At 36.6% G+C, this 21,254-nt stretch overlaps 1 protein-coding gene across 2 annotated transcripts in view; it reads right to left on the reverse strand.

Annotated features, from left to right (window-relative positions):
- dis3l2 (DIS3 like 3'-5' exoribonuclease 2) overlaps positions 1-21,254 on the reverse strand; it is a 55,010-nt gene that overhangs the window by 25,257 nt on the left and 8,499 nt on the right. For both annotated transcript variants that reach the window (XM_056472549.1, XM_056472555.1), the window contains exons 4-11: positions 20,293-20,346; positions 19,158-19,259; positions 15,530-15,623; positions 10,502-10,590; positions 6,040-6,269; positions 5,778-5,951; positions 4,203-4,282; positions 3,997-4,109 (exon numbers count right to left, since the gene is read on the reverse strand). In XM_056472549.1, the coding sequence (XP_056328524.1) occupies positions 3,997-4,109; positions 4,203-4,282; positions 5,778-5,951; positions 6,040-6,269; positions 10,502-10,590; positions 15,530-15,623; positions 19,158-19,259; positions 20,293-20,346 (936 nt within the window). The remainder of the gene's footprint in view (positions 1-3,996; positions 4,110-4,202; positions 4,283-5,777; positions 5,952-6,039; positions 6,270-10,501; positions 10,591-15,529; positions 15,624-19,157; positions 19,260-20,292; positions 20,347-21,254) is intronic.

The raw sequence follows: 21,254 nt of genomic DNA on the forward strand, positions 1-21,254 counted from the left end.
ATGTAAGATTGACACCCAGTGATTGAACTAGGTATTGGATTCCTGGATGAAAACACGTGCAAGCGCAGGTTGCCAGATTAATGTTATCAACTGAAGCAAGTCTGAGCCTAAAGACTGATTTGAGTCATGCTCTAAATAAAAGCAATGGCACACAATAGAAGGATTATTTTCCATATTAAAAGGAGTTTTTGTGCTAACCAACATCTGAAATTTATATTTTAGAAACGGCTTCTATTTCTTGCAGCTGAACAACATTAAACTTTGACAAGGATCACCTCAGGTACACCTCATGTGCTTTATTCGGTGTTAAATGTTAATGCAATTTTCATGACATTTATTGCCATATACTTAAAGCAGTAGCAGATAGTTCACCTCAGATCTTGAAAATAAAGTTTAGAACTGTGACTTGATGCAGCCAACAAATATATGTGATTCAGCATCTACATTTAATAAATGTTAAAGTTTAATATGTATTCAATAGATTACAAACCTTACCATTTCGTTGGAGTGCAGTGAGTGCACTATTCTGCACTTCTGAAGGGCTGTGTTTAAATTTCTATTGTGTTACGTCTGGTGCAAACGGCCAAACATGTTGTTAGGACACAGGGTTACAATGTAACCTGCTCACCTAATGTTTACATTCGTAATATTTATATTATTTGTTAATTAACAACCACCTTATGTGGATCTCTGAATCTGCATCTCAATTTGGAGTCCGCTACTGTCCACCGGAGGTCGCATTTCGGTCACAGATGCATACATTAAAAGCCTTCATGACTGAACGAATAAAATATGCTGTTTTCCACCAAGACAACCCGGGGTGCTGAAATATTATTGGCTAAACCTGCATTGGGCGGGTTAAAAGAACCAAAACAAAGACAGACGTTCGGGCATGTAACGCACATTTTCAAAGCAGAATATCTGACTTTAGCATTGTTTTCCAGATAAACAAGAATGTTTACTTAGCATATTTCTTAAATATAACATATTATTGTATCTTTACGCTTTATAAGAGGTTTTAAAACTCACAGCACCTTTAACATTTTGGTCCATTTAAGAATCATTTTGGTTCCTTGCTCTGAATTTGTTCGGTTGACAGCCTTGTGAGATTTGTCATCTTTATATTTTTGTCCATTTACAAGTCATTTGTTTAGTCTTTAAGGTTAAACACCTTATTCAGAAGTGGTTTCCCCAATTCCTTAACCTCTTGAAATGTTCTCACTTTAAATGCAGGCCAGAAACTTGTAGAGTCCTGCAAACAAATCCTATGGGTTTCCATTCCCAATGATAAAGGGTACAAAACTGTAAACCTAGATCTTTTCTTTTGCATCTACTGAAGTGTGAGGTGATCCCAAAAGCTCATCAAGCAAATGTCAAATCAGATTTATTTTACTTACTGACAGTCTTAATTACAGTGGCATTAAAATCATAAAATTATATAATTATATAATTAAAACAACTTTCATTTTAAAAAGGCACATTTTTATTGAGATCACTTAAACTGGCACTGTTTGGTCGTGAAAACAAAGCTTAAGGCAATTTTTCCCAGCCAATCATCTTTGTAACTTTCAAACTTGTCTAAAGAATTATTGCTGCTATGACTTCATCAAGAAACCTCTTTGTTTTGTAAACAAAGCAAGCTCAAAATAGTCTAGAATAAATCAGTGAGTCTATCATGTGTAGACTGGGAAACAGATTTATGTGTTCCCAAAGATGGGATGAGGCAGCAATAACAGACTAATGAGGTTGCAAAACACGGTGGAATGCATTTACATTCCAGACAGACAGTATGTACCCAAATATGAATCGAAGTTTACATGCGGAGACAAAAGCTTTATTGAATTTAGAGAATGATGCGTCATGTAGACGGCTCAACAAAAATTGAAAAATGTGGAAGTGAAGTGGTGTGTCCCAGAAGAGAAGATAATGGTGGATTTGTGACTCACAAAATGAATGATCATCACTGTTTTCCTGAGCAGGAAATAAAGTCTGCATGAAGACTGTTAAAGTCTGCATGAAATCTAAATGTACAATGTTTATTTTCCTAGCGTACATTGTTTTAAGTCAATCCACTGAAATAAAATTTCTGTTTTGGTAATTCTCAATCAAAGTCTGACCATTTGTTTGCAGTGGCACAATATTTATAACCACGCCCCTCTTACAGTTAGTAAGCCATTAGTGAATGATGCACAAAAAAGCCCCGCCCCCTACTCAATTTTCCATTTCAGATGGAAGTTCATCAACATACTGAAGTAAAAGTCTCCGCAGCTTCAAGTTCACACAGAATTTATATAAAATAAGGAACTTTGAATAATTTATTTTGCATAAATTTCTGGAATTATAAATGATATTATTGCTAAAAACAATTCTATGTTTGTTTACATAGGTGCTATTTTCATTTATAGAACTACTTTTTTGCATTAACATTTAAAATCTCTTGTTTAAATAGACTATGAACAGCAGCTACTCTAATTGTTGTCTTTGTTCTCCATTTCCAGATTGTGCAGCGCCATTGACGTGATCCAAGACCTGTGAAGAGATGATGCCAATCATAGAGGACTTCTAGAGGTCTCTATAACCATGGACCAGGCAGTATCCTGAGCAGATGCTTTGGCGTTTATGGAGGAGTGGAGAGCATGAGACCGATTTCTGAAAGACCCCAGTGACAGACGGGTCTCTGCATTGATCCCGTGGGCCAGCCTGTATAACCTTACTCACAAATTGCAGCTTTCTTCACGATGGACGTCCAGCATTCTTCAGCCTCCGGCGCCTAGACTGTAGCTCTGCACAAGAAGTTTGGCCTGAGGAGAAATGGTCGTGCCTAATTGAATCTGGTTTCTCTTGAGAATTTTTCCCCTTCACTTTCGTCAATTGGTGAAGTTTATTCCTCGACACTGTCGCCACTGGCTTGCTTGGTTTGGGACTTGTGGAGCATTGCTGGATTTGCTCTTCAGTGTTTGAGCAGTGAAAATTAAACCACACTGAACTGAACTAAACTGAACTTCAACTCTGAAAACTGGACTGACACGGTTTCAGTTTACTAGAACTACTGTTTTAAGCTGCTTTTACACAGTGTACATTGTGAATGAGCTATAGAAATTGTCAGCGCCAGTAGCCTAGTGGTATTGTGCACCTACATATAGCACCAATGGGCTCACGGCGACCCGAGTTTGATTCACGACTAGAGGCCCTTTGCCCATCCTTACCCCCTCTCTGTTACAAATGCTTTGCTGTCTGAAATCTCTACTGTCCTATCATAATGAAGGTGAAAAACCCCTAAAAAAAGAGCTATAGAAATAAAGATGAATTAAATATAATAATATCTCCAGTATGGGTTTAAAGATAAAATAAATCCTACGTTCAGGCCTATTGTTTTCACCGTAATATTATTCATAGCCCTTAAGTGCATTTTCAATACAAAATTATCATATACACTGTGTTTTTGTTTGTTTTGTTGGTGTCTATAGTGTTTATACATTAAAGCATGGGTATTAATATTTGTTGTACGTTTTCCTCCAAACAAGTTGATGACTAGACACATCAAAGCACTCATGCTTCAAATTACGAATCATCTTTCAACTCCAGAATAATTAGCGCTCCAGGTCCAAGAAAACGTCATTTCGTCAAACAGTTATGAGCAGATGCCTACAGCGATGTTAATTCAGGTACATCTAAAATTACCATTTCCTCTGCACTACAACATTGCTTCACCGCTTCATAACATTTCACAGGCACAGAATTGTTCTTGAATCCGTAACACTTTAGTTTAGGTCACACTTCATGCTATCAACTACTGGCTTATTATTAAGATATTTACTTTTCACTGGTAGTTATAAAGTATTCTGCATACCTAAAAACTTCTATTAATAAACAGCTAATTAGTAGTTTATTAAGCTAGTAGTGTTAGTTAATGGTTTGTTGATGCAGTGAATTGTGACCTAAACTAAAGAGTTACCAGTAAATCTTCTATAGCCATAGTGCAAATGCGAGGTTTACCTTTTGGACTAGATAGACACTTGTGGCTCTCTGACCAGCGAGTTCATCCAAGGCATTTCCTTCCTTCACAAAGTAACTCACGTCAGCTATATGAACACCAACTTCAAAATTGCCTAAATGAGGAGAGGAGAGAATGAAAGTGTGCATTTGTATCATCATTGCAATGAACTTAAAAAAAAAAAAAAAGTCAAAAGGAGGATACGTACCATCTGAGAGCTGTTTGCAGGACAGCGCATCATCCAAATCTCTGGCCGTAGCTGGGTCGATGGTAAATATACACTCTTTTCTTTAGAAAATACAGCATTTTAAAACATGTCATGAGTTAAGATGAACTTTGCATAGACATGACATATGATTCATCAAAAATTAAAGGTGCCATAGAGTTCAGCTGAAGTAAACTTGAAAAATTACATATTTACATACATATCACAAAATCTGGTAGCCCGAAGTCCCGGGGCTTTTGTCATACCTGCCAACATTTGCCTCTGAAAATCCGGGAGCTGGGGGTGGGGGCCTAGGGGCTGAGGCAAAGGCGGGGGGATGTATAGGTGCCGTGCAGAGACAAGTGGCATGCTGGCTGCGATCCGACATTACACCAATGTCGGCGATCTGGGGTGTTATAGACTGTACCAACAAGCTGAGGACCGGGGGTGGGGGATGGGGGTTCCGGGAGACAGAACAAATTGGGAGATGGGTCTAAAATACGGGACACTCCTGGGAAAAACGTGAGTGTTGGCAGGTATGGCTATTGTTTTTTCAGTCAGGCTACCAAAATTGCTCAACAGCGTGCCCGGCAGGCTATCTAGATACCCCGCTGGCCACTGTAGATAGATTTTGGTAGCCTGACTGAAAAAAACAATAGCCCCGGGACTTCAGGCTACCAGATTTTATGAGCTCTGCATATACTGTACATACTTCATTACATTATATTAGAAGCTGTTTGTTAGTATTTTGTGGTATCATTTTCTTGTTTTTTCTTTTATTCTTGTTTCCATAAAGCACTTTGAATTACCATTGTGTATGGAATGTGCTATATAAATAAACTTGCCTTGCCTAAATCATAATTATACTCGACAATAGAGGCCAACAGAGATGTTTTTAAAGATGTATTTTGTGGTTTCAATATCAATATCAGCCTCTGCATAAACAGATGAGTTTGAGGTTTTTGGTTATTCTTTTAATCCAGAAAAATCATAGTAGGAACTTAGAGATATGACATGATGTGTAAACAAGAATTAAACAAGTTTGTTTTCTCATTACAAATATACAAGACAAATTTCACAATGTACAAGTTAAACTAACAAAAGACAGATTTTAACAGACCTTACACCTCTTTACGCCTCAATTTATAATCTGTCTTTCTGAATTTTGGATTCTGATGTTGAGCTGTGATGAGATGAGATACTCCAGTCCTGCGCTTGCATAACCTGAGACCTCTATAACGTCTTATTTTCAAAATAAGAGTCCCACAAACAAAGTAAGTATAAAATAAACATCTAAGGGAAAACCATGGCAAAAATATCATTGTAATCTCACAAACACTGTGGCCAATCAAACGCTGCCTGGAGCATGCAAATTAATGATCCTTTGTGGATCGTCTGAGTCTGGGTTTTGTTCTGATTGGGCTGTTTTTATCTAGATTTTACACTTATGGGATTTACATGAGAACGACTAAACAACCATGTATTGAACTGTTATTATTCAGCTATGCATTCATTCTATAGCACCTTTAACTCTTCTAATATGGGCCTTAGCAGAGCTGAGACGGAGAAAAAGTTTACCTGAGATCTCTTCTTGTAGACAGCTCATGAGCAGGGATGCTCCAAGGCAGATCTTGGGGAAGACAATTCAAGACCTCCTCTGTAAACTCCGAGAAATCAACACCATATTCAGTCAAGATGCCTTCGGTTTCTGGCTCTATTTCACCTGCTTGCCCTAACGTTTTTGCAAGCCGCCTTAAATGAGAGAAACAACACCATCCCGTTAAAAAAAGCCCAATGCATGATGTAAAACTCTTCATTTGGAGAAAAGGATTTTGCTCACCCTTCAGCAAAGTTACTGTCTGCTGGCCATTGTGTTATTCGGCAGATGAACAGTGTGTTTTCGTAGTCTCCAGGTCTGGAGGTAAAGTCTGCAGGACAGTCCGCTAGAGGCACATTAACTCTCGGGACACGGTGGTCCACAGGAGAAAACATGGCGAAGTTCTTGTTGGGGAGAAATTTGAGAAAGCCTGATACTGCCCTGCTGTGCTTTTTCTCAACAATGAATACAACCTGAAAATACAATAGAAATATTCAATTCAATAGAATGGACCCTTTTCATAAGATGGTTTTGACTTGTTTAATGGTCGTCAGCATCTTAATCCTTGAAAGTTTTAAATATTTAGATTTTTTTTAAATGTATGCACTGTTGAAGTCAGAATTATGAGCCCTCTTGAATTATTAGCCCCTGGTAAACTTTTTCTCCAATTTCTGTTGAACAGAATGAAGATTTTTTTTTTCAACACATTATTAAACATAATAGTTTAATAACTCATTTCTAATAACTGATTTATTTTATCTTTGCCATGATGACAGTAAATAATATTTTACTAGATATTTAGACACTTCTATACAACTTAAAGTGACATTTAAAGACTTAACTAGGTTAACTTAGGGTAATAAGGCAAATCATTGTATAAAAATGGTTACATTACAATTGCTTTGTTATGTTTACTTGAGTAAAATTGTTGAATAACGTGTACTTTTTGAGTACTTTCACTCATAAGTAAATTATTACTCTTACTTTGCTACATTTGGTGGCATTCCTCCGTTTCTGTCCAATGATATTAAATATGATTCATATGACCTGCTTGCAAATATCACAAGGCGCCGCATAGGAGAGGTTGTGTCGCTAGAGGCGTCTCCGGCTTTCGGTTGGAGTGTGTGCGCTTATGTTGGAATGATGGCTAAAGTCAAGGAAGACGTGCGAGTTTATACTATACATGGTCACGCCATGTCTAAATCTGCTGTTCCGAGAGGACGGTCACGGTCTGTGCAATGAGCTTATCTGACCAGGTCACCCTCGTCCTCAAGTTCAGTCTTTGTTTTCACTTCAAGATTTCAACAAGAAAAGAATAAGTTTGAAAATGCGATGCACGCTGTATATCGAACTGACATTGCAACATATACATGAATCACAGCTCCAACCTGAAAAAACACGTATCGGTACAGTAAGTGTCAAAACTATCCCAATTTGAACTGTATAAATGGTAACTATGGGATAATTAAAGAAACTGCTGTTTAATGCAACAACTGATCTGATTTGTCATTCACACTGTTAACCATTCAAAATATAACATTTAAACATTATTTTTAACATAAAAATGTAGTGTATATATATATATATATATATATATATATATATATATATATATATATATATATATTTATATATATATATATAAATATATATATATATATATATATATTTTTTTTTGCCAATTTCAGAACGATTTTTTCAACATTTTTAAACATAATAGCTTTAAAGAGCCCCTATTGTAGGTTTTTAAAAATGCCCTTCCATATAGTGTGTAAAACAGCTCTAAGTGAAGTGAAATGTCCAGCTAAGGCTCAAATCTGTAAGTGTACAGTGTTTAAAATTATTGATTCATCTATAAAAGAGTCGACTCATAGTGCTTCAAACGAGTCGTCTTGATAACGAGTCATTAGGTGTTTCGTGATGATGCGGCTACGAAACACAAGTAGTTGCGCGCGCAAACCTGGGAGATTTGAAACCTGCGGCCCCGCCCCCTAATAGAAAAAAAGTCACACACACACGCGGATATAACTGAGGACGCGGGTGGTGAGGGAGGTGTCGCCGACACCACCCTCTCTATTCTGCCGCCCTAGGTCGCCTCTATGGACGTGTGAGTGAAAAGAGCAGGTAGAACTGTGACGGGCTAGGAGATCTCCTCGCCAGTTCTTGGACTTTTTGCTCAATAAAATAGTTAGTCGTTAGTATTTTCTAGTCCATCGTCTGTATTTACATTCACCGACTGGCAGCCAAAATCCACTATGAAGCGTGTATGCACTGTGACTACTTTTATATTGTTGATTAGCTGCTAGGCATTTCACTCTGTCTCGCGCTGAAGCCTGTCCATGTCGACCAATCGCAGCAGGCTGTCATCGGTCTAATCAGCGCAGATTCCGCTGAACGATTCATATGGGAGTCGCTGGGATAATTAGGTAAAAATAAATGCAGATTATAAGACCATGAAAGTGTTGTTTGACCTTGCATGCATATTAGACTGTTGTTGGAGACCCCCAAAACCAAAATATGACCCTATTTCATGTATAATAGGGGCTATTTAATAGCTGTCATTTCTAATAACTGATTTCTTGTAACTTTGCCATGATGACCGTAACTAATATTTGACTAGATATTTTTTTAAGATACTAGTATTCAGCTTAAAGCGACATTTAAAGGCTTAACTAGGTTAAGTAGGGGGGTTAGGGTAATTAGGCAAGTTGTTGTATAACGATGGTTTGTTCTGTAGACTATCGAATAAAAATATTGCTTAAGGGGGCGAATAATATTGACCTTGAAATAGTTTTAAAAACATTAAGAACTGCTTTTATTCTAGCCAAAATAAAACAAATACAAATTTCTCCAGAAGAAAAAATATTTTCAGACATACTGTAAAAAATTCCTTGCTCTGTTAAACATAATTTGGGATATATATAACTATTTACTTGAGTAATTTTACTTTTTTACTCTTATTCGAGTAACTTTTAAGATTGCTATTTTTACGTGAGTAAAAATTTCCACAAGTACTTGTACTTTTACTTGAGTATAGATTCTGGATACTCTACCCCCACCTCTGACCAGGGGTTTTCAACCTGTGAGGTACGCCACACTAGGGAGGCACTAGCAGCACCTATTAAGTGGGATGTGAGAACCTGAGGGCTGCACTTGAGTAAATTATGATGACGATTTTTATGCATTCACTAGAGGGAATCTGATTAACATTAGTCCCACGGCTAACTATCAGGCACCTGTAGAATTAATGCGTTCGAGTAAAATACATTACATTTTATACAATAAAGTGCCCTTCTGAATCAAATCAGCAGGATGCCCTTCTGGATCTTTCACTTAGTTTGAAGACACTACTGACTATGTTTACATAGACAACAGTAATACAGTTACTTGCCTTAATCTGTATAAAACAAATTAGGTGCTTCCATGAAGTGCTTTTTGAATGTTGCGTCACCGCGCTATCCACATTTCCTGCAGTTTCATGTAATGTTGGGTGTTTTTCTTTAATTTTTTTGCAGTTCAGCAGTTACACTTTCATTCTGGAACATTTAATTCGTGCCCTGTGATAAACTGAGGTATTGGATAGGAGTATGAATTAAGGACTGGTGCAAGAGTGTTGTTTTAATGGAATTTAATACCCCACGCCGAATGGAAAGAAAAAACTTCGGCATTTCGTGGTACATGTGTGTCTGTGGTCCTTTACTGACTCAGAAGGTGCAGAGAATAGTGTCAAACAGTTTGTGTGTGTGTGTGTGTGTGTGTGTGTGTGTGTGTGTGTGTGTGTGTGTGTGTGTAATATCCTGACAGAAAATGCGGCAAAAAGTTCTGCGTGACGTAATAGTTTGATTGCGCCGTTTACTTAAATAATGCCACTAAAATAGGAATACTCCACTGGTCTTATTTTCATTTAGATCCATTATGACTTTAGTCAGATTAAGTTAATCAAAGATCGCTGTTTACATGGTAGACTCAATCATAGTATTGTCTTAATCGCATTAAAATTAACGTGTCTATGTAATGTACCTAATGTTAAACTCAACCACACCGACAGGACTTGGCGAACTTGGCTTTAAAAAGCAGCATTTTCTGTATGTACGTAAATCAAAAGCAAGTATGGCTCACGCTTATTGACAGTGTCAGGAATCCAACCACAGATGTATTAACACACAGAAACCTCACAGAAACAGGCTCAGCCATTACACTGAATAAGGTAAGCTATATCAGGTAACACAGCGTTTTAAAGCCATCACCAGACCGCTCATATGTCAGCTTATAGACAAACCAGCTGATCGACGTGACTTTGAAACGCTCCAGTGTCCTTGTATCTGTGTTACACTCAGTAAACAGCGGTGGGTTCAATAAACTGATGACCTTCACGGCCAATCACAGTCATTTCTGTTGAACATGTGAACACAATGACAAATCAGCGCTGTTTAAGAACGCGCTCGACAGTGCTCAAATGTTAGCAGGAAATGGAAGTTTTTAAAATTTCAGTATTGATTGGTAGCAAATTCCGGTATCTTGAGCTGTTGGATATCATCCTTTAACACTGATAATCACATTGAACTGAACTGAATCAACATTGAATTGATTTGACAAACAGCACTGCGGTCTCTTTAATGCCTGAAAACGATTGATAATCTGTACTGTATAAAGCATTACTGAAATAAAGAAAAAACATCACACATTCTTTCAAAAAATGACTTACCTTTCCATTTTTTTGCGTAGTTTTGTCTGAACTTGATGCAAGAGTGTTGCATGCACTAGCACGTTCAACAGACTGTGTTGTGGGAAGGGCTATAAAAAGAGATAAACCAGAGGGAGGAAAAACAGTTTAAGAAACATAAATGGGATTGCTAACGGCCATCTTTTTATTTTCTGTGTCACTTCCTTTAAATGCAACGCCATTCAACAACTTTCTACAAGAATTCTCTACTTTAAAAGAAAAATACATTAATGTAATGGATTAAAGGCTGGTTTATACGTCCAGTGATCTGTGTGACCCACGCTGCCTGCCTTTCATGTAGCTGTGCATTTATACTTCTGTGTTCTGTTTGTGTTGCTCTGCAATAACACTTCTGAAATGCTAGCTGGCAGTAGGTTATGTTCCTTTGTGTCGAGTTTCTTCGCTGGTGTTTTGCTGTTTCTGAACGCTACCTTAATGTACTAGTATTTAAAACTCGCTCATTTAGAGTTGGAAACTTGTGGACGTGCAACAACTTTAATCATAAGATAAACACAAAACAAAAGTTTCCATCTGAAGCTCGTTCACAGGACTCGACACTTGTAAACACTCCCTCCATTGGGCTCGCGACTCTCCACACCGCCCACACACGTCAACGCTACCAAGCCGACCAATCACAGAGCTTGCATTACGCATCGTTGTAACGTGTAGCTACATTTTTTGAGAGGTGCACATCAGCGTCAGCCACGACGAGGGCTATGCTACCGCGCAAAGGCTGTGCGGGACCATACCTGTGTGCTTGATGCAGAAGTATAAATCAGCCTTTATACAGTTTGATTGAAAAGAAGAATCTGCATGGTACAACTTTCTACAAAAAAACAAAAAAAACTATTCTCTACAGATTAAAAGAAAAAGACATTAATGTAATGGATTAAAGGCCATTTTCTTCTTCAAGTGATCGGCGTGACCCACTGCGCCTGTTTGTGTTGCTCTGCAATAACACTTCCGAAACACTAGCTGGCAGTAGGATTTTATGCTCCTCTGTGTCACGTTTCTATGAAGGTGTTTGGTTTGTTTCTGAACGCTACCTTAATGTACACGTAGCTAAAACTTGCTCATTCAGAGGCGGGAACCCGCAGACCAGGTTCCAACAGATACAATCATAAGGTAAACACAAAGCAAAAGTTTCCATCAGAAGCTCCTTCAGGGACTCTACACTTGTAAACACTTGCGGCTCTCCACACCGCTCACGCTTGTCACCGCTACCAAGCCGTTGTTCAGCAACGTGGACACCTCCAAATGGTATTGAAAGAGTCACATACTGTATTTATAAGGTACAATTCACACAAAAATATAATTTCTCTCTTCATGTAATGATGTATTCGCGGCCGCGAAATCACACGTGACCTGTTACTAGAGAGGGCGGGGCGCGCGCCTGTGAATGAAGTTCACTTTAGTGAACAGAACCTGCATAGGCTGTGAATAACAGGTAATAAAGTTGTAAATAACATTCAGTTTGTGGCACAGAGTGATCGTTTGGGAGCAGCACGGGATGTATGAACCGCACTTAGCAGTGAAAATGAAACCGAAAGCGCACATCATTTAAATAATCATATCACATTTTAGAGTTATGATTGCGACAAGCATTTAATATGTTTTTCTTTCATAGCGAACACAAAGTGTGGTGCATGAGAATAAATGTTTATCAGTCTCAGTATAACTACCCTAGCCTGTATAATGTTGAATATAATGCAAGAGGGAATCTGATAATGACAAATGTCTGATTTCACCAGTAGAAATAATGGTTTAATAATGTTGTTAATGACAGATTGCAAGCATATGTCTCAAACATAATAATTCAACTTCAGAATTATGAATAGTTGTATTCTGATGTCTTCACTTCACTGTGCATTAATGTCCAGGACATATATAAAGTCTGTTCAAAATTGAGCATTTTAACCAACAGTAGACCTACACATATTATTATTGTTGTTGTTTTACCATATGTTTGAGAAATAACAATAATAATGGCCTACTCATATTAATCTTTATTTTACATCTATAGAGTCGTAAGAAAATCGTGATCATTATTTTAAGCAAATAAAAAAAAAAAAGATGATTCTCATTTTAGCCAAAATCGTGCAGCTCTAGCGCAGACTGTATTTTTCCATTCTTAAAATAGCAAAAGTGGATTCGAACACGGCCTTAATGCTTTTGCCCCATTAGCTTCAGACTTTGCACCTAGATCGATAAAATAGAGCCCATAATGACTGAACAATTCTGAGTCCGCCATTTAAATATGGATGACAGAACACATCTTGTGTGGTCACTGATTATTATACGAAGCAGGTTTAAGGAATAACTTCTTTTTTTTGCACTGCTTATTTGCTAAAACAATAAACTAATTGTATGATTATGAAATGATTATGCAAAATGTACAAACTTTTATATGATTTGTAAACAAAATTCAACTGTTTCAAGGGTCATTTGAGGACGTAACAATGAGTCAAGAACTATGGAGTAAAAAAAATAAATAAAAGAAGTGAATAGCTCATTCATTTTGCCAACACAATCATGTCTTTCATTACCCGTTCACTTCAGTCACCACATGCCTGACAAACCTGACACTCTGGAATCTGTTGCTATGTTTTGAGCTGTGGATGCTTAATGATTTAATATGTAGAAGTCTTTGGAAGGCATGTGCAAACAGAGATATCTGGGCCTAATAGAGGGGGGAAGAGATTACAGCTCGTGGCTGTTCAATCATCAATGAGTGACTCAACATTTTTCCTGCCATGTAATAGAAAGTGTCAAGAGAGAAACATGTTACGAGTCCCTATTTCAGAGAAACGTTTACGTTTATAGAAGCAGCGATTCCTGGGGCAAAATGTCTAAACTGTGGTTCAAGTGTAAGTTCTAATAATAACTAAAAGAAAATTGCCTAGGAACCTAAAGTAATTAATTACTAATTACATAATTAAAATTGTATTTAAATCACTTTTCTAATTACTTTCTATGAAAAGAAATTTATTAGTCAGCATTAATCTAATTACTGAACTCATTAATACTACTTAAAACCCCCAAAAATCTCAGTCAAACATGGCTCAATACTTCAGTACCTAAAAAATAAGTTAAACACTTTATACAAAGTAATGACACCATATTTCATAAATGCCATTCAGTGCATCTGGAAAGTATTGATAGCGCTTCACTTTTTCCACATTGTTTTTAAGTTACAGCTTTATTCCAAAATGGATTAAATTCATTAATTTCCTCAAAATTCTACACACAAAATCCCATAATGACAATGTGAAAAAATAGTTTTTGAAATTGTTGCCAATTTATTAAGAATAAAAAACCTGAAAAATCACATGTACATAAGTATTCACAGCCTTTGTTTAATACTTTGTTGATGCACCTTTGGCAGCCATTACAGCCTCAAGTCTTTTTTAATATGATGCCACAAGCTTGGCACACCTGTCTTTGGGATTTTTTGCCCATTCCTCCTTGCAGTACCTCTCAAGCTCTATCAGGTTGGATGGGAAGCGACAGTGTACAGCCATTTTCAGATCTCTCCTGAGATGTTCAATAGGATTTAGGTCTGGGCTCTGGGTGGGCCATGGACATTCACAGAGTTGTTGTGAAGCCACTCCATTGATAATTTGTGTGCTTTGGGTCATTGTCCAGCTGCAAGATGAACCGTCGCCCCAGTCTGAGGTCAAGAGCACTCTGAAGCAGGTTTTCATTCAGGATGTCTCTGTACATTGCTGCATTCATCTTTCTCTCTATCCTGACTAGTCTTCCAGTTCCTGCTGCTGAAAAACATCCCAACAGCATGATGCTGCCATCCCCATGCTTCACTCTAGGGATGGTATAAGCCTGGTGATGAGCGGTGCCTGGTTTTCTCCAAATGTAACGCCTGGCATTCACTCCACAGAGTTCAATGTTAGTCTCATCAGACCAGACAATTTAGTTTCTTATGGTCCGAGAGTCCTTCAGATGCCTTTTGACAAATTCCAGGTGAGGAGTGGCTTCTGTCTGGCCACTCTACCATACAGGCCTGATTGGTGGATTGCAGCACAGACGGTTGTCCTTCAGTAAGGTTCTCCTCTCTCCATAGAAGAACGCTGGAGCTCAGACAGAGTGACCATCGGGTTATTGATCACCTCCCTGACTAAGGCCCTTCTCCCCCGATTTCTCAGCTTAGATGGCCGGCCAGCTCAAGGAAGAGTCCTGGTGGTTATAAACATCTTCCACTTACCGATGATGGAGGCCACTGTACTCATTGGAACTTTCAGAGTAGCTGAAATTTTTCTGTAACCTTCCCCAGCCTTGTGCCTCGAGACAATCCCGTCTCGGAGGTCTACAGACAATTCCTTTGTCTTCATGTTTGGTTTGTGCTTAGACATGCACTGTCAACCCTGGGACCTTATATAGACAGGTGTATGCCTTTTCAAATCATGTCCAATCAACTGAATTTACCACAGGTGAACTCAATTAAGCTGCTGAAAGATCTCAAAAATGATCAGTGGAAACAAAATGTACCTAAGCTCAATTTAGAGCTTCACGTCAAAGGCTGTGAATACTTCTGTACATCTGATTTTTCAGGCTTTTTATTTTTAATAAATTGGCAACAATTTCAAAAACTACTTTTTTCACGTTGTCATTACGGGGTATTGTGTGTAGAATGTTGAGGAAATTAATTAATTTAATCTATTTTGGAATAAGGCTGTAACATAAAAAAAAATGTGGAAAAAGTGAAGCGCTATAAATACATTTCAAATGCACTGTATATTGTCAATAACTTTCTAACTTAGTTCAATGTTTCTTAACCACAATTGCTGGACACATCTAAGCTTTTCTAGATGAGAAATATAATTTTGTTGCAGAATTAAAATAAATAAATAAATAAATAAATAAATATTATTATTTATTTTTAAGCTTTAATGTAAATTTTATAATGTCACAAAAGAAAATATGGATCCAAATTAAAGCTTGTTTATTGGCCAACATTCCCATTAACATTGTACATGTTGGGAAAAAGCTTCTTACCTTTGTCGTTGAGACTGACTTTCTCCATTTTAGAGACCATCTCATCATCTCCATTGTAATGGGCCTCTACTATGACATCAGGAGTCTTCGGTGCCTGTGTAAATAAGTCCCAAAATAACATGTATTGTGTATTGAAAAGAAGCAAGTTTAGGGAGTCATCATTGACTCTCATTATAACCACTTTTCATTAGGATAATCACAATAACATGCTATACAAAAAAGCCTACTCCGCACAGATTGTACATCGTCAGTTCCAGAGGTCAAGTACGTGAACGGAACATTCTCTGGACTCGGTGATGAAGTTATTAATTGAAACAGCGGTCAGCAGCACATCTATTCTTTCCCAATCCCAATTTGTTTTTTTTAAGGCCAAGGTGAGAGCACAGCTGGGTTTCGGCTGTGCAAGTTGTTTTGCGTTGTCTTGTTGTGTACCACTCTTACATGTAAATATATATTGCAAATAAGCCTTTACTATGATTGTTGCAAAAACTCACGTGCATGTATGTTGTAAATAAAAGCCAGGTGTCCTGAAATTTTATCCTACCCATCAGATTATGCTACCAACACTGTATTAGAATGGTTGGGGTTAGCGATTGAGGAAGGTTGTGGCTATATTACAGCCTCACATCCCATCACTCCACATCAAAATGTATGATGGTAGCACAATCTGATAAAATAGCATGTTTCGGCAACAAAATGTGGTACCTACTTTTTGAATAGAAGGTAGGAAAGTCTGGCAGGGTAGGACAAATCGATAGATCAGAGGTTGAGCAAATGTGCTTAAAAAAATGTAAAAGTATTCTCGTAGCTTCACAATATTCCAATTGAACAACGAAAGAGACTGTTTTGATGATGTTTTTAGTACCTTTCTGCACTTTTTAAAATGAGTCAGGACCACTGCTGTCTATGGAGGATGAGGGAGACCTCAGGTTTCATCCAAAATATCTTAAATGCATTAACTAACACAGAAAAAAATACAACCTTATTTTAAATCTAAAACATAATCACAGATAATTAATAATTTCATCCAAAAGTGTTCCACGTCTTCATACAAATCCCAACAGCTTGCATCTAGTCAAATTCTGAAAATTGTGATGGACGTTTTGATCCAAACATAAAGGATATTATGGTAAAAATTAGATTTTCTTGGTATGAAATACCAATAAAAAGACAAATTGTGCTCTCTATGGCTTTTATAAAATTCAACGTGAGCCATTATGAAGAATTAAAAAAGTTTTATCTTGATTTATTTAATCTGCTGTTCATGCTCTCTTAGGAATTAATCCGTTCTGTGTAGATCTCAGATAATAGAAGATAACCTTACATGACTCTGCAAATCAAAGGGAAAAAAAATCTATGTGTGCCCTCAGGGTGTAAACTTCTATATTTTCTCCTGTTTAATTGCTTTTCCTGTGCGGCTGATTATTTACAAAGTTGATTATTTTTCCATCTTGACAACTTGCCTGGAAGCAGTTTAGACTTTCTGACACACACAACTGCCCACACATGCACACGTCAACCATCATTAAAGGTCATTAAATCTGATATGCCGAAAGTTTATATAACTTCAGAAATGTATCTACTTGGCTTTGCTGTACTAAAAATACTGATCATGACATGCTATATGCCACTTAATGTCAATATATTCATTCATTTATTTCCCTTCAGCTTAGTCCCTTTATTTATCAGAGGTCACCACAGCTGAATGTCCAGCCAAGTTATCCAGCATATGTTTTACACAGCCGATGCCAGCTGCAACCCAGTACTGGGAAACATGCATACACACACATACACTATGGTCAATTTAGTTTATTCAGTTCACCTATAGCGCATGTCTTCGCACTGTGGGGGAATCCGAAGCACCCAGAGGAAACCCACACCAACACGAGGAGAACATGCAAACTGCACATAGAAATGGCAACTGACCCAGACAGGACTTGAACTTGGCGACTTTCTTGCTGTAAGGTGACAATGTTAACCACTGAGCCACCGTGTCACCCCTGCTTCTATATAAGACATATTAAAAGTACATTAACTTCCCAAAAATTGTCAGAATCAGATCACTTTTCTACACTGAAAGCCCACTAAAGGAGGTCGAGCCTTCTCATGTATGGCTCCTAAACTCTGAAATAGCCTTCCTGATGATGCCCAAGGCTCAGACACACTCTCTCAGTTCAAAACAACATTAAAGACTTGTCTTTTTAGTAAAGCATACACAGTGGGCCTGACAAACCACCCGTAGAACACACTCTTCCTGTCTTATTACACGAGGCACTTTGTTAAAAATGCCTCACTGTTTTGTATGATTTTTATGTCTGTTTATATAAACATATGTTTATATATAATAACTTTAACCGTTAAAACCTATTAATTACTAGTTCATTTGTTAAAGTTATTAGTGTTACGTTTCATGTATATATTTTTTGTGTTTGTTTTCTGTTTCGCTTGCTCTTCTCTTTCCTGTTGTGTATTCTGTCCTGCCCAAGAGGTGTGACCATTGGTCAAAATGGCCGTCAATCATCATTCTGACGTCGCACGGCACACGTATCGGGAGCTGGTCTGCAGCATTTAAAAAGCATTCGCCTGCGCCTGACCAAACTCCTCACCTGTGTCAACCAGCCTGTTCCTTTGTGTTCGTATTATTTTGTTGTCTCTCGTTTAAGTGCTTTATTGTCAAGATAAGCTTTTGTAGCTCAATTTACCCAATTATTAGGAAGATTATTATAATTATTATTAACAATCTTTATTAGAATTGAATTTTATCTTTATGATAATTGGATTATCAGATAAGCTTTTGTTTCGCTAACTGCTAACATTATGTACTTTGTGAGAACCAGTAATTCTGAGTAGAATCGTCTTTTGCATTAGTTAGTTTATAGAGGAGTTCCCACACCTGTAATTATGTTTTGAATAGTTTGAGTAGTTTAGTTAAGCATCGCATATGCTTTCTTGGGTTAGTTAGTTTAGTGGATTGGGGTTTAGTTAGATTGTTTTGTTAAAATTATGTCTTTGTTTTAGCAACACTCCAGTTTTTCGTTTGGTTTGGTCATTTAAATTACATTCTAGATTCCTACATTCATTGCTTAATATCAGTAGCTACGTTTCCATCCACCTACTTTTATGCGCATTTTGGATTTGCGCATAAAAAACAGTTTATGGAAACGCCAAGATGCGCATAAATTTTGAAGATTTATGTGCATAACAGAGTAGGATAAACGTTTTATTCAATAGGAAAAGATGCACATAAACTGTAAGTGTAAGTCATCATAGCCTGCGTAAAACAGACAAAGCTCCCAACCCATCTTTGAGAATAGATTAACGGCGATATATATATATATATATATTTTAATTGCCCGGTAAGAGTCTCACGTTAACGCCGATAATGGCCCACCACTACTAATAACTTTAACTTTTCTGATTTTGATTGTAATGCAATAATGTGCACCTTTTGTAAAGCTGTTTTGAAACAATAATTATAATGAAAAGCGCTTTACAAATAGACTTGAACTGAATTTAAATGAGTTGAGTTTGTGTGTGAATACATTGTATACATTAAGGTAATATCAAATAGTGTGCATTTCAGAAAAACGCACACAAAATAGTTGGCAAAATAAAGATTCGAAAATACCTCTGACTGTTCAAGGGGAAGAATTTTCACCACAACAACATCTCCATTGAGAGCCCTGTTACGAGCCGAAATCCCATCCAGAAATATATCGGCTGACCCATCCTGCAGGGAAAAAAAAATTAACTCTTATTTACTAGTATAAAAAAACCCTTGCAAAAGAGTCTAAATAAACACACATTGTCATTTCTAATTTTAACATAACCTTTCGTTTATATTTCAGTTAAATATATTCATATTTCAATTAAATGTTTTATGTAAGCAAATCAAGGAAAAGGTAGGTGCAGCTAGACATTATACTCCATTGTGTTATAAATTTAATTCTTATGTTTTCATTATAATAGGTTCATTATAAAATGTAAAAAAATAAAAAAATATATATATAAGGCATTAGTTAATATGATTAAAGTTATGTTTTATATTTATTTTAAAATATGGCAACTGTTTCTAAAATTTCTTTATCGATTGCTAACAAATTCCAGTATTGTGACAACCCTAATAAGTTAATCAGGTTTCAACTCAATTTTATGTAATCCAATTCAGCTATGCTGCATATTTAGATTTTGTTTTACAGAAATGTACCTCTCTAACTTTAAAAGACAGTCCTGGCCACATACTTTAGAGTATATTGATGATAATTTTACAGAAAACAATCCAAATTTTAAGATGTAAAATAGTGCTCGTTTATTACTGTGTTTTTACATAATATGATAAACATTTTTAAGAAGTCATATTTAAAAAAACAATTCAGAATTGGTTATTACACCAGGTGATAGTAACATGAGGAAAAATATTCTTTTGCTATCTTATGTGGATTAGAAATAACAGAGATTTAACCAATGTTACTTTTAATGTCTATATTTTAGTTTTTTGCACAAATGACATACCCGAATTTAAAATCCAAATACACATGCAAACATTGGAACAAATTTATGAAAATGGTCTCATTTAAAAAAATTTTTAAAAACACTAACCGTAAAATAAAAGTGGAATAATGAATGAAATTAATATGTTCCGTAATTTCATAATGCTTTTAAGTTTGACTTAATATTTTAAGTCAGTTTGATTGATGCAAGTTGAGATGACTAAAAAGTCAGCAATCATTTTTTTACAGTGTCGTGTAAACCAAAGTACTCACAGGAGATGGGATATAAGCTTCCTTGTATTTCTTTGGGTTTATCCTCAGTACTCCCTAAAGACAACAACAGTTGAATATTTAAAATAAAATGACAGTTTAAAATGGTTACATTTACAGTTACATTGAAATCTTACAATAAGGGTATAAATAATAAACACATTCATGATAAGTCTATTAGTTATTATGTCATATTTTAAAAACAGAAAGCATAAGTGAAATCAATCTGAGATAAAGCGTAAGGACCTAATAAAGTGGCCAGTAAGTGTGTGTGTGTGTGTGTGTGTGTGCGTGTGTGCGTGTGTGCGTGTGTGTGTGTGTGTGTGTGAAAAAAAAAAAAAATGGAAAAATTGTGTAAGTTTTGTAGGTTTGTCATTTTTTGCAATATTTTGCTTGAATTTAATTGTATTATCTTTCGATTTCTAAATACGTTTGGTGACAAAAATATTATTTTAATAAATGTTTCAAAATGCATTTATTATTATAAATGTATCTGTTTAATAAATCTGTTTTGTTTAAATGCACCAAAATACTCATTTATGTTGAGCACTGTATATATAAACAGTTAGGTCCATACATATTTGGACGTCAACACAATTTTAACATTTTTGGCTCTATACACCTACACAATGGATTTGAAAGGAAACAAATGAGGTGTGCTTTAACTGCAGAATGTCAGCTTTGATTTGAGGGTATTTACATCCCATTCAGGTGAACGTGTAGGAATTACAACAGTTTGCATACATGCCTCCTACTTTTTAAGGGTCAAAACGTAATTGGACAATTGGCTTCTAAGCTATTCCATGACCAGGTGTGTGTTATTACCTTTTTATCCCAATTACAATGAGCAGATAAAAGGTCCGGAGTTCATTTCAAGTGTGCTTTTTCATGATCTTAAGCAGTGAAGCATGGTGGTAGTAGTGACATGGCGTGGGCATGTATGGAACTGGTTTTCTTGTATTTAT

The sequence above is a fragment of the Danio aesculapii genome, chromosome 2, assembly GCF_903798145.1.
Source record: "Danio aesculapii chromosome 2, fDanAes4.1, whole genome shotgun sequence".
NCBI classification, from domain to species: domain Eukaryota; kingdom Metazoa; phylum Chordata; class Actinopteri; order Cypriniformes; family Danionidae; genus Danio; species Danio aesculapii.